General features: G+C 42.8%; 1 protein-coding gene across 1 annotated transcript in view; it reads right to left on the bottom strand.

Annotated features, from left to right (window-relative positions):
• Window positions 1–15134, bottom strand: part of LOC106608528 (potassium voltage-gated channel subfamily H member 1) — a 78320-nt gene that overhangs the window by 16270 nt on the left and 46916 nt on the right. Inside the window, exon 12 of the mRNA XM_014206488.2 lies at window positions 13865–14061. Coding sequence (XP_014061963.1) covers window positions 13865–14061 — 197 coding nt within the window. The remainder of the gene's footprint in view (window positions 1–13864; window positions 14062–15134) is intronic.

Raw genomic sequence — 15134 nt, 5'->3', positions numbered from 1 at the left:
AAAACTACTCAATAATGACAAATGGCAACAGAAATAATATAGTTATTAGTATTTTCTTTATATCATCAGCTGATTTTCCACAGGGAAGTGAACATCCAGAAACCTATTTAAGCCAATATGGAGTAAACTAGAACACATTTCCCTGATCTCTTTTAACAAGACAATTGAGCAACCTCCTGGAAAATACACAAATAATCAACATGTAGCCTACCCATTAACTATTTACATACATTACTGTCGGTCACATTTGGTGGCTCGGAGTTTTAAACCAGCAGAGGGCCTGTGCTACTTCTCCCCCTGACATCCTAGTCATCCACCTCGGTGAATACAACTTGGGATACGCCAAGGGGACGGCACTGGTGCGTCAGATGCGAGGATTTAGAGGTGGTCATCCAAATGTTTCCTGGGACAACAGTGGTCTTCTCTGATATCGCGCAGCGGAGGAGCTGGATGTTCCAGTGGGACCAGAAGATAAACACGTGCATAGAGGGGGCCCGGAGCTCCGTCAATCAGCTTGTGTATACATTTCAGGGAACACAATCCGCCACCCTGCCTTTAAGCAGTGTGTCCCTGGGATGTAGCGTAGGGGTTGGGTACATCTGGCGGATGTGGGCAACAACGTATTCATTGAGATTTGGTCTCTCCAGTCTCCACTGTTCTCTCCTCCATAGTAGCAAGAAGCATGCAGTAGTACACACACCACACTCCTTATTGCCACTCAACGACGCTCTTTCAAGAGCCACCAAATAATTGAAAATAAGCACACACCATGCCTGCGTGAGCATGCCAGTGTGTATGTCACGATTGGGAGGGGAGGGGGGGACTCAAAACTATACATAAAACAAAATGATCAGTTACATTAACCGTTACGCTACGAACCCTGTCATGTACGCATATCTCGAGACTATTTAAATGGACAGTCTGGTGATGACAGGAAGTTTTTGTTGCACTATGTTTTTGTTGTTCATTCACTCAGTACTGATTGAACGTTTATTTCTATTGCTGAGTAAAAAATATATATATATATCATAGCTAACCAAGTTAGCAAGCATGGCATTGTCTTTTGATTGTGCAAAGGTCACGCAAGCAAGTAATGTTAGTGTTATTTAACCTGGGTGCACCCGCATCCCACGGCTACATTTTACTTGGATGGCGACTTCAGGTTTTCGGGTTTACATTGAAAAGTAACTTCACACTGTGTTAATCAGTCAGTAGAAATGTGGATTAAAATGACAAGAAGAAAATCGCATTGACAGGGGGAACCTACTGAATCAATGCATAAGGTAAGGGCTGTAACGTTAGCTTGCTACCTTGCCAAGCAAGCATGACTGATTAATGTATGAATTAACATTAGCTAAAGTTGAGCAATGCCCATTGCATGTATTATACATTAGCAGTGTGGAAGTTTCCCAAACTTTGGTGTTGACTATGAACTTTACTTAGCTAGCTAGCCAGCTGTGCTTTGAGGAAGAATATGGGATATATTGTCAACAGTGTGCTGTACTGGTGCACGATCTGTCCATAAAGCTAATGTTACAGCCTTGTTGGCTTGTAGCTAACTAGCTAGCGTTACTGGCGAATGTTAGTTGGCTAACTAACTGGCAATATAGCAGCCAAGGATTTTCGCTATCTTATTTGCGCTTATTTGTTTGTGCTCTGATTACACACAAGTGTCAAGGCCAACCGTTTAGATGATTTCAGCCATGTGAAAAACCTAGCTACTAGCGCTGTTAGCCATGTTAGCTAGCTACTAGCGCTGTTGCTGCGCAACCCAAGTACTTTGGTCCAGTTTTAGAACTCTGAGATTCGGCTGAAAAGATGTAAGCATTGTCCGAAATGCTCCAAAAAGGTAGCACATCATAGGTTCTTAATGGATAGAAAAGAGCACAGGAGAGCTATAAATTATACATTTCATAAAAACTGTCAATCCTAAAATTGTTAAGTTCAATGGTCACTTTTTTTACATGTGAATTTTAACCCATTTTTCTCCCCAGTTTCGTGACATCTAATTGCTACTTACGATCTTGTCTCATCGCTGCAACTCCCCAACGGGCTCGGGAGAAGCAAAGGTCGAGACATGCGTCCTCCGAAACATCTAGAATTTCAGCTAGGTCGGCGCAGAAAATACTCTGAAAACTAAATTGCTAACGACCATGTTAAAAACCTGGTTTTTGGTTCTCGGTAATGGCCGGGCGGCTCATGATGAGAGGCGGGGAGTGTGCTGTGTACTTCCAAGTTGATTTGCAATTGGTGTCATACTGTCTTAGATATGATAATAAATCTTGCTTTTCAATGTCAGTCAGAAAGGATCTTGTTCAAGGCACTTATTTTATCGGTGCTGGATTATGGTAATATTGTCTATATGCAGACCTCAGCAAGTAATTTAAACTCTGGACACAGTATCACGGTGCTTTAAGATTTATCACAAATGCTAGATCACGAACCCATCACTGTGATTTGTATGCCATGGGGCAATGGACCGCAGTCTACACCAGGAGGCTAGTGCACTGGTAAACTTTTGTGTATAAACATTGATAGGGTAACTCTGTTCTTTACTGACCAGATCAGTCAACATAATCTTCGTTCACAGTCTCTGCTCTCCTTGTCCATTCCTAAAACTAGAACTGAGATGGGGAAACAATCTTTCTCCCATAATGCCCCTTCATCCTGGATCAAGCTCAAAAGATATTACAGTTAGGAGAGTTAGTGTCCTTGCCTGTTTTTAAGACTGATCGACAACACTGTTTTTGATAGCTGCAGTTGTTTTTAATCTTCAAATGTATCTGTAACTTGTGACACTGTCTTGTGTGTGTGTGCCTTTTTTTTTTTTTTGTACACCTTGCTATTTCCCTGTTTTGCCTTCTTGCCAGGTCACCCTGGCAAAATAGGTTTTTAACCTCAAATGGGTCTTACCTAGTTAAATAAAACAATTAAAGTAATAGGGAGATTTTAATTCAACATTGAGCTTCAGCCCCCAGAATAATAGTATTCATATATTGAAATAAAGACAACCATAGAGAGAGAACAAAACAATTGTTTTACTTCTTTGGAGACAACTGATCTACTAAATGTCTGTCTGCACTCAAATCATTACATTTACAAATGACTATCTTTAAATCTTTAACTTTATTCTTTTCCTTTTTTTAAATGCTTTTGATCTGACTAATTTATAGGCTATGCTATCCATTTTCTGTAGTGGCTACACACTGGCTTTTGAATTTATAGCAAGACTGTTGAGTTGTGTGTGTATAGCAGCAAAGAGCACCACCAGGGAACCAAACTAAAGCTAGCTACCTTAATGGTCCACATTTCAATACATTTCCAAAAACATCAGACTAAGCCTACTGATGCAAATTTCCTCCTCTTAAATCATCCAGTTTACTGCTTTGTTTTGAAGTATTTGCAGATCACATACATTCCCAAAAGTCTACTATACCGGATAACAATATATTGAAATGCCAAATCTGCATGCAGTTTAGCTGTCAGGATAGGAGTTATAAGCCCACACACACACAGTCTTCTATAACTAAGCTTGTGGGGACACAGTTCAGTCCCATTCAAAATCCTTTTTTCTCTAACCCCTAAACCTAATCCTAACCCAAAAACCTAACCTTAACCCAAAAACTAACCCTAGCCCCTAAACTTAACACTAATTCAAACCTTAACCATAAACCCCCTAGAGATAGCATTTGACCTTGTGGGGACTAACAAAATGTCCCCAATTGTTCAAAACGTTGTTATTTTACTATTGTGTGTGTGTGGACATGTTTAACTATACTTCTGGAGACCAGAAGTCTACTATGTGTGTGTGTGTGTGTGTGTGTGTGTGTGTGTGTGTGTGTGTGTGTGTGTGTGTGTGTGTGTGTGTGTGTGTGTGTGTGTGTGTGTGTGTGTGTGTGTGTGTTTAACTATACTTCTGGAGACCAGAAGTCTACTATTGCGTAAACTTGGCACATGTAGTTCAGCTTTAATATTGCAGATAGATTGTAGCTTCCATCAATGTAATTGTTTGCATCATTTCCAATCCCCCATATATTCTTTTGTAAATGTATATAGTACCAGTCAAAAGTTTGGACAAACCTACTCATTCAAGGGTTTTTATTTTTACTATTTTCTACATTGTAGAATAATAGTGAAGACATCAAAACTATTAAATAACACATATGGAAACATTTAATAACCAAAAAGTGTTAAACAAATACATTTTAGATTATTCAAAGTAGCCACCCTTTGCTTTGCACAAAATTGGCATTAACTCAACCAGCTTCACCTGGAATGCTTTTCCAACAGTTCCCACAAATACTGAGCACTTGTTGGCTGCTTTTCCTTCACTCTGCGGTCCAACTCATCCCAAACCATCTCAATTGGGTTGAGGTCAGGTGATTGTGGAGGCCAAGTCATCTGATGCAGCACACCATCACTCTCCTTCTTGGTAAAATAGCCCTTAAATAGCCGGAGGTGTGTTGGGTCATTGTCCTGTTGAAAAACAAATGATAGTCCCACTAAGCGCCAACCAGATGGGATGGCGTATCGCTGCAGAATGCTGTGGTAGCCATGCTGGTTAAGTTTGCCTTGAATTCTAAATAAGTCACCGACAGTGTCACCAGCAAAGCACCCCCACAAAATCACCCCTCCTCCTCCATGCTCACAAAGACACGGTGGTTGGAACCAAAAATCTCAAATTTGGACTCATCAGACCAAAGGACAGATTTCCACCGGTCTAATGTCCATTGCTCGTGTTTCTTGGCCCAAGCAAGTCTCTTCTTATTATTGGTATCCTTTTGTGGTGGTTTCTTTGCAGCAATTCGACCATGAAGACCTGATTCACACAGTCTCCTCTGAACAGTTGATGTTGAGATGTCTGTTACTTGAACTCTGTGAAGCATTTATTTGGGCTGCAATTTCTGAGGCTGGTAACTCTAATGAACTTATCCTCTGCAGCAGAAGTAACTCTGGGTCTTCCTTTCCTGTGGTGCTCCTCATGAGAGCCAGTTTCATCATAGCGCTTGATGGTTTTTGCAGCTGCACTTGAAGAAACTTTGACATTTCTTGAAATGTTCTGCATTAACTGACCTTCATGTCTTAAAATAATGATGGACTGTTATTTCACTTTGCTTATTTGAGCTGTTCTTGCTAGAGGTCGACCGATTAATCGGAATGGCCGATTAATTAGGGCGGATTTCAAGTTTTCATAAATCGCAAATCGGTATTTTTGGACGGCGATTGCCATTATTTTTTATTTTTTTATATATAATTATTTTTTTTAGACCTTTATTTAACTAGGCAAGTCAGTTAAGAACACATTCTTATTTTCAGTGTCGGCCTAGGAACGGTGGGTTAACTGCCTTGTTCAGGGGCAGAACGACAGATTTTTACCTTGTCAGCTCGGGGATTCAATCTTGCAACCTTACGGTTAACTAGTCCAACGCTCTAACCACCTGCTTTACATTGCACTCCACGAGGAGCCTGCCTGTTACACGAATGCAGTAAGAAGCCAAGGTAAGTTGCTAGCTAGTATTAAACTTATTTTATAAAAAACAGTTCAATCAATCATAATCACTAGTTAACTACACATGGTTGATGATATTACTAGTTTATCTAGCCTGTCCTGCTTAGCCTGTCAATGCCTTTCTTAAAATCAATACACAAGTATGTATTTTTAAACCTGCATATTTAGTTAATATTGCCTGCTAACATGAATTTCTTTTAACTAGGGAAAATGTGTCACTTCTCTTGCAAACAGAGTCAGGGTATATGCAGCAGTTTGGGCCGCCTGGCTCATTGCGAACTGTGAAGACTATTTCTTCCTAACAACGACAGCCGACTTCGCCAAACGGGGGATGATTTAACAAAAGCGCATTTGCGAAAAAAGCACAATCGTTGCACGACTGTACCTAACCATAAACATCAATGCCTTTCTTAAAATCAATACACAGAAGTATATATTTTTAAACCTGAATATTTAGCTAAAAGAAATCCAGGTTAGCAGGCAATATTAACCAGGTGAAATTGTGTCATTTTGCATTTACATTTAAGTCATTTAGCAGACGCTCTTATCCAGAGCGACTTACAAATTGCACGCAGAGTCAGGGTATATGCAACAGTTTGGGGGCCGCCTGGCTCGTTGTGAACTAATTTGGCAGAATTTTACGTAATTATGACATAACATTGAAGGTTGTGCAATGTAACAGGAATATTTAGACTTAGGGATGCCACCGGTTAGATAAAATACAGAACGGTTCCTTATTTCACTGACAGGAAAATGTTTTGTTTTCGAGATGATAGTTTCCGGATTCGACCATATTAATGACCAAAGGCTCGTATTTCTGTGTGTTATGTTATAATTAAGTCTATGATTTGATAGAGCAGTCTGACTGAGCGATGGTAGGCAGCAGCAGGCCCGTAAGCATTCATTCAAACAGCACTTTCGTGCGTTTTGCCAGCAGTCCTTCGCAATGCATTCGGCTGTTTATGACTTCAAGCCTGTCAACTCCCAAGATTAGGCTGGTGTAACCAATGTGAAATGGCTAGCTAGTTAGCCGGGTGCGCGCTAATAGCGTTTCAAACGTCACTCGCTCTGAGACTTGGGAGTAGTTTTCCCCCTTGCTCTACGTGGGTAACGCTGCTTCGAGGGTGGCTGTTGTCGATGTGTTCCTGCTTCGAGCCCAGGTAGGAGCGAGGAGAGGGACGGAAGCTATACTGTTACACTGGCAATACTAAAGTGCCTATAAGAACATCCAATAGTCAAAGGTATATGAAATACAAATCGTGTAGAGAGAAATAGTCCTATAATAACTACAACCTAAAACTTCTTACCTGGGAATATTGAAGACTCATGTTAAAAGGAACCACCAGCTTTCATATGTTCTCATGTTCTGAGAAAGGAACTTAAACGTTAGCTTTTTTACATGGCACATATTGCACTTTTACTTTCTTCTCCAACACTTTGTTTTTGCATTATTTAAACCAAGGGGGGGCAGTATTTTCACGGCCGGATAAAAAAACGTACCCGATTTAATCTGGTTACTACTCCTGCCCAGAAACTAGAATATGCATATAATTAGTAGATTTGGATAGAAAACACGCTAAAGTTTCTAAAACTGTTTGAATGGTGTCTGAGTATAACAGAACTGATACGGCAGGCCAAAACCTGAGAAGATTCCATGCAGGAAGTGCCCTGTCTGACAATTTGTTGTCCTTCTGTCACATCTCTATCAAAAATTACAGCATCTGTGCTATAACGTGACACTTTCTAAGGCTTCCATTGGCTCTCTAAAGCTGCCAGAAAGTGGAATGGGGTGTCTGCGGTCTCTGGGCAAAGTATAGGAGCAGAGTTTGTAAGTGGTCAGCCTGGGGACAGTGAGACTGGAGATGAATACAACGTTGCCTGGTTGGAATATTATCGCTATTTTACGAGAAAAATAGCATAAAAATTGATTTTAAACAGCGTATGACATGCTTCTAAGTACAGTAATGGAATATTTTGAATTTTTTTGTCACGAAATGCGCGTTACCCTTCGGATAGTGACCTGAACGCACAAACAAAATGGAGGTATTTGGATATAACTATGGATTATTTGTAACCAAAACAACATTTGTTGTTGAAGTAGAAGTCCTGGGAGTGCATTCTGATGAAGAACAGCAAAGGTAATCCAATCTTTCTAATAGTAATTCTGAGTTGAGGTGACCCCGAAGTTGGCGGATGTCAAAATAGCTAGCCGTGATGGCCGAGCTATGTACTCAGAATATTGCAAAATGTGCTTTCGCCGAAAAGCTATTTTAAAATCGGACATAGCGATTGCATAAAGGAGTTCTGTATCTATAATTCTTAAAATAATTGTAATGCATTTTGTCAACGTTTATCATGAGTAATTTAGTAAATTCACCGGAAGTTTTCGGTGGGTATGCTAGTTCTGAACATCACATACTAATGTAAAAAGCAGTTTTTTGATATAAATATGAACTTGATTGAACAAAACATGCATGTATTGTATAACATAATGTCCTAGGAGTGTCATCTGATGAAGATCATCAAAGGTTAGTGCTGCATTTAGCTGTGGTTTGGGTTTATGTGACATATATGCTTGCTTGGAAAATGGCTGTGTGATTATTTGTGTCTATGTACTCTCCTAACATAATCTAATGTTTAGCTTTCGCTGTAAAGCCTTTTTGAAATCGGACAATGTGGTTAGATTAACGAGAGTCTTATCTTTAAAATGGTGTAAAATAGTTGATTGTTTTGAGAAAATTGAATTGTGGTATTTTAGTTGGTTTTGTATTTCGCGCCGTGCGATGCCATTGGCTGTTAGCTAGGGGTTCCGCTAGCGGAACGTCTGTCCTCAACAGGTTAAGACATGAAGGTAAGTCAATATGGAACATTTCAAGACCTTTGCAGTCGCAAAAACCATCAAGCGCTATGATGTTATTCTCTGAGGCTGAACGGAACATACCACCCCCCCCCTCAACATGCACAGACCAGCTGGCTGGTGTGTTTACGGACATATTCAATCACTCCCTATCCCAGTCTGCTGTCCCCACATGCTTCAAGATGGCCACCATTGTTCCTGTACCCAAGAAGGAAAAGATAACTGAACTAAATGACTACAGCCCCGTAGCACTCACTTCTGTCATCATGAAGTACTTTGAGAGACTATTCAAGCATCATATCACCTCCACCTTACCGGCCACCCTAGACCCACTTCAGTTTGCATACCGTCCTAACAGGTCCACAGACGATACAATCACCATCACACTCCACACTGCCCTATCCCATCTGGGCAAGAGGAATACCTATGTAAGAATGCTGTTCATTGACTACAGCTCAGCATTCAACACCATAGTACCCTCCAAGCTCATCATCAAGCTGGAGGCCCTGGGGCCTCAACCCCGTCCTGTGCAATTGGGTCCTGGACTTTGACGGGCAGCCCCCAGGTGGTGAAGGTAGGAAGGAACATCTCCACCTCGCTGACCCTCAACACTGGGGCACCACAAGGGTGCGTGCTCAGCCCCCTCCTGTACTCCCTGTTCACCCATGACTGCGTTGCCATACACGCCTCCAACTCCATCATCAAGTTTGCAGACGACACAACAGTAGTGGGCTTGATTACCAACAACGACGAGACAGCCTACAGGGAAGAGGTGAGGGCTCTCGGAGTGTGGTGCCAGGAAAACAACCTCTCACTCAACGTCAACAAAACAAAGGAGATGGTCGTGGACTTCAGGAAGCACCCCCCTATCCACACCGAAGGGACAGTAGTGGAGAAAGTGGAAAGTTCCTCGGCGTACACATCAACGACAAACTGAAATGGTCCACCCACACAGACAGTGTGGCGAAGGCGGCACAACAGCGCCTCTTCAACCTCAGGAGGCTGAACTTTTACAGATCCACAATCGAGAGCATCCTGTCGGGCTGTATCAGAGCCTGGTACGGCAACTGCTTCGCCCACAACCACAAGGCACTCCAGAGGGTAGTGCGGTCTGCACAACACATCACCGGGGGTAAACTACCTTCCCTCCAAGACACCTATAGCACCCGATGTCACATGAAGGCAAAAAAGTTCAAAGACAACAACCACCCGAGCCACTACCTGTTCACACCGCTACCATCCAGAAGGCGAGCCAGTACAGAGACTGAAGAACAGCTTCTATGTCAAGGCCATCAGACTGCTAAACAGCAATCACTGACTCAGAGAGGCTGCTGCCTACATGGAGACCCAATCACTGGCCACTTTAACAAATGGATCACTAGTCACTTTAAATAATGCCACTTTTTAATAATGTTTACATATCTTACATTACTCATATCATATGTATATACTGCATTTTATACCATCTATTGCACCTTGCCTATGCCGCTCGGCCATCGCTCATCCATATATTTATATGTACATATTCTCATTCACCCCTTTTAGATGTGTGTGTGTGTATTAGGTAGTTGTTGGGGAACTGTTAGATTACTTGTTAGATATTACTGCACTGTCCGAACCAAAAGCACTTCACTACACTGGCATTAACACAAAATTGGAGCTTTTTGGTTCCAACAACTGTGTCTTTGTGAGACGCGGTGTGGGTGAACGGATGATCTCCGCATGTGTATTTCCCACCATAAAGCATGGAGGAGGTGTTATGGTGTGGGGGTGCTTTGCTGGTGACACTGTCTTGTCAATTATTTAGAATTCAAGGCACACTTAACCAGCATGGCTACCACAGCATTCTGCTGCGATACGCATCCCATCTGGTTTGGGCTTACTGGGACTATCATTTGTTTTTCAACAGAACAATGACCCAACACACCTCCAGGCTGTGCAAGGGCTATTTTACCAAGAAGGAGAGGGATGGAGTACTGCATCAGATGACCTGGCCTCCACAATCCCCCAACCTCAACCAAATTGAGATGGTTTGGGATGAGTCGGACCGCAGAGTGAAGGAAAAGTAGCCAACAAGTGCTCAGCATATGTGGAAACTCATTCAGGAATGTTGAGAAAGCATTCCAGGTGAAGCTGGGTGAGAGAATGCCACGAGTGTGCAAAGCTGTCATCAAGGCAAAGGGTGGCTATTTGAAGAATCTCAAATATAAAATATTTTGATTACTACATGATTCCATGTTTTATTTCATAGTTTTGATGTATTTACTATTATTCTACAATGTAGAAATCATTACAAATAAAGAAAAACCCCTGACTGAGTAGGTGTTCTAAATCTTTTGACCGGTAGTGTATGTGTTGTTGACCCAACTGATGTGGTGTGGTAGTAGATGGCACACAATGTAATGTGTTTCGAACATATGGGAGAAGAGGGGGAAAAAAACGCTATTTATACAATGGTTTGGAATTCCCATTGTTAGAGCCTATCCTGTCCATGATATACTAGACAACATACACATGGCCAGTACATTCATAAAAGTGCAATTGTTTACATCAAGTTTTCTTTTTAAATATATTAATTTGACCTTTATTTAACTAGGCAAGTCAGTTAAGAACAAATCTCATTTACAATGACGGCCTACCCCAGCCCGAACGGCGCTAGGCCAATTGTGCGCCGCCCTACGGGACTCCCAATCAAGGCCGGTTGTGATACAGCCTGGAATCGAACCAGGGCCTGTAGTGACGCCTCTAGCACTGAGACGCAGTGCCTTAGACCGCGTCGCACTACTAATACTACTTTTACAGATCCACTGCCAAGCCATTCTGTAAAAAGCATCTAGACATTTTCTCCGACATTTGCAATATTGAAATTCAATCTCCATGTGTCCCATAGTAATGAACGTGTCGGAAGTCGGGGGCGAGACACACAGCTTTTCTCAGCCAGTTGAAATCATGAATCAGCATAATGTTTATTGATATTTACAAAAATGTCAATAGAAAAACAGGTCAAATGAAATGCAGCTAGTTTGCTGACTTACCAGCTTTCCTCGGAAGTGTTAGCTGTGTAGTTGGTTCGCTAACGGGGGGGGGGGGGGGGGGAAGAGCCTCCATAGCAACCATTTTTGCCATAGAAAACTGCAAAGTTCTGGAACTATCAACCAGCGCTTGGGTAGTTTTGCTTTACATGACAGTCAATACGAATAGAACTAACAACCAAAGAACACCTAAAATTGCACTTGACAACCAGTCTTACTGAATGTAGCATCACATTTTATTGAAAAATGTATGGTTTGGGAAAGAATCGTGATTTTTAATGCTGGTAACCAGTTGTATAAAAGCAATAATACACTCAAGTCCATGTGTTATGACATTTTTATTATGCCTGTGGTGGTCTGCGCCTGTAACGTGTGCGCTGGGAGTCGGGAAGTAAGTTCAGGGAGTGAATAATTTAATAAACAAATGAACAAAACAAGAAACACGAACAACGCACAGACAGGAAACTGAAACAAAAACAATGACGCCTGGGGAAGGAACCAAAGGGAGTGATATATATATTATATATATATATATCTCAAGGAGGTGATGGAGTCCAGGTGGGTGTCATAATGCGCTGGTGCACGTACCAATGGTGACAGGTGTGCGCCATAACGAGCAGCCTGGTGACCTAGAGGCCGGAGAGGGAGCACACATAACAGTACTCCTTCCCCGACGCGCGGCTACAGCCGCAGGACGCCAAACAAAATGACGATCCCGGGGATCAGGAGCGGACACCTCTGCTAAGGCGCGGGAACCTGTCGATCCAGCTGAGGCATGGGAGCATGACGACCTATAGCGCCAGAGAGAAAGCATACGTGACAGTACCCCCTCCCTGGCGCGTTCGGCTCCAGCCGCAGGACGCCAACCAAGATGACCATCCTGGGGATCAGGAGCGGACTGGTCAATCCGGCTGAGGCGCAGGAGCATGACGACCTAGAGCACCGGAGAGAGAGCATACGTGACAGTACCCCCTCCCTGGCGCGTTCGGCTCCAGCCGCAGGACACCAACCACAGGGAGGCTCAGAAACCTGATGAACCGGCTGAGGCGTGAGAGCCTGATGACCCGGCTGAGACCTCCCCGGTTGCCTCGGTTGAGGCACGGGAACCCGTTCACCCAGCTGAGGCATGGGAGCCCGTCGAGCCCACTGACGCATGGGAGCCCGTCGAGCCCGCTGCGGCATGGGAGCCCGTCGAGCCCGCTGAGGCATGGGAGCCCGTCGAGCCCGATGAGGCATGGGAGCCCGTCGAGCCCGCTGAGGCATGGGAGCCCGTCGAGCCCGCTGAGGCATGGGAGCCCGTCGAGCCCGCTGAGGCATGGGAGCCCGTCGAGCCCGCTGAGGCATGGGAGCCCGTCGAGCCAGCTGAGGCAGGGGAACCCATCGAACCGGCTAAGGTCTCCCAGGTAGCTCCGATTCTGACACCCGGACCCGACATCGCCTCCAAAACAAAAACAACAAAAAAACACTCCCTGATGCTTCCCTTTGGTGAGGTGTCATTCTGTAACGATGTACGTTGAGAGTCGGGAAGCAAGTTCAGGGAGTGAGTGTTTTTGTATTATGTTTCATTTATTTATTAAAACACTCACTCCCTGAACTTGCTTCCCGACTCTCAGCACACATCGTTACTTCACCTCATGGCTATGACCACGTCACAGCAATGATAAAAATGTCATAACACGTGGCCTACCCTGTTTTATTGCTTAAATTGATCATAACTATTGTTATTAATACTTGATAGTCTGTACAGCCTTTCCTATGGGTATGTCTACATTGACTTGCTCCCTGCCTTTGTAAAAAAAAAAAAAAAAAAATCCCTTATCCTGTTATTTCAGTACATTATACTGTATATATTATACATTATATGTACAACACCCGCATGCATTTCAGTATTACGTGTTTGCATTGTGACTGTAGCTTACAAACTTGTCCTTGATTAAATTAAACATGTTACATGTTTGGTTGCAGCTGGGTCATTTTTGAATTGTGGTGGCATTTTGGAAAAAACAAACTTTTCTCAAATATATTTTTTATTTCAATGTATTCATGTACGTCATTGCATTCTAAATCAACCAATATGGCAATTTAATGATTTAAAATTATTTTTACCATTTTGACATTGTGCCACCAGAAGAAGTAGTAACACCAATGATGGTAACACAGCGGGTTACCACTGATCTGATTTAAATCCTGATCAAAGATGCTCTGGGCGGAAGATGAGAAGGGAGAACAGAAAAAAGGGATAAGAGGGTAAGAGAAAGATTTATACATGAAAGATAAGCAGAGGAGACAAGGAAGATAAAAGGGCAAGAACAGAAATGAGAAAAGAAAGAGTTTGATCGGTAGGGAGGAAGAAGGGTGGTCTTGTGAACCAGCCTTATCACTTAGACGAAACAGACTGGTGAAAATAAATATCAGGCTGGTTCTACGAGGCTAAAAGAAAAGTGGGTGCTCAAAGATTACACTGACCCTCTTCCGCAGGTTGTAAGTGAGCAGCAGGTTCCGTGAAAAGTGGTTAGAGAAGGCCGTGTAGAACTCCAGAACCTTCTGCAGGGCGTCCCGTTTGATGACATGGAGATCACAGTAGGTCAGGGCACGCACGTTGGCACAAGCCTGGGTCAGGGTCACCTCCTTCCAGAACACATCCCCAAACACGTCCCCCTTACCTGCAAAGAGAGAGAGAGCACCGATTTAAGATATTACTTCTTAGATCTAAGAGATTTTCCATCTGAGATTTACTTCTGAATTATTATTTTAAATATTTCAGAAATATTTTTTACCTCCAGAGAGAGAAAAGCAGCTAAGATGGACTCTTTATAATGGAAACCTAACAATGATTAGTTTATCCCAGTGTGACTTTGCCTGAGATGTGAAGACTTGCGTTTGGGAGTTTTTCCTAGCCACCGTGCTTCTTCTACACCTGCATTGCTTGCTGTTTGGGGTTTTAGGCTGGGTTTCTGTACAGCACTTTGAGATATCAGCTGATGTAAGAAGGGCTATATAAATACATTTGATTTGATGTTTGCGCCCTTAGCTAATGCCTAGACTTTGAGTCAGCAGAAAAACAAAGTCACATGGCACGCAGGAAACCCTGGTTCAGACCTGTCAATCACACCAACAAAAGCCTGTTTGAACCCAATAACCTTCCTGGCCAAAACCCAAAACTTGTTGATGAGAGTGAATTAACAATGACAAACCATAACCAGACCAGTGGAGGCTCCTCGGAGGAGGAAACTATACAAAATATGTTCACGTCACCAAATAATTGATTAAAACACACTGTTTTGCAATGATCTACATGGTGTAGCCGGAGAACAGCTAGTTTCCATCCTACTCTGGGTACATTGACTTCAACACAAAACCTAGGAGGCGCATGGTTCTCACCCCCTTCCATAGACTTACACAGTAATTATGACAACTTCCAGATGACATCCTCCCAGAGCTTTTGCAGCATGAACTGACATGTCCACCCAATCAAAGGATCAAAGAATGAATCTAGTACTGAAAGCATAAGCTACAGCTGTGGCATTGTGTTGTGTGAAAAAACTGCACATTTTAGAGGGGCTTTTTATTGTCCCCAGGACAAGGTGCACCTGTGTAATGATCATGCTGTTTAATCAGCTTCTTGATATGCCATACCTGTAAGGTGGATGGATTATCTTGGCAAAGGAGAAATGCTCACGAACAGGGATGTAAAAAATTTGTGCACAAAAGTTGATAGTTTTTTGTGAGTATGGAA

The sequence above is a fragment of the Salmo salar genome, chromosome ssa01 (genome assembly GCF_905237065.1).
Source record: "Salmo salar chromosome ssa01, Ssal_v3.1, whole genome shotgun sequence".
NCBI lineage: Eukaryota > Metazoa > Chordata > Actinopteri > Salmoniformes > Salmonidae > Salmo > Salmo salar.
Note: the sequence above shows the minus strand (reverse complement) of the source record. Positions and strands in the feature narration are given on the sequence as shown.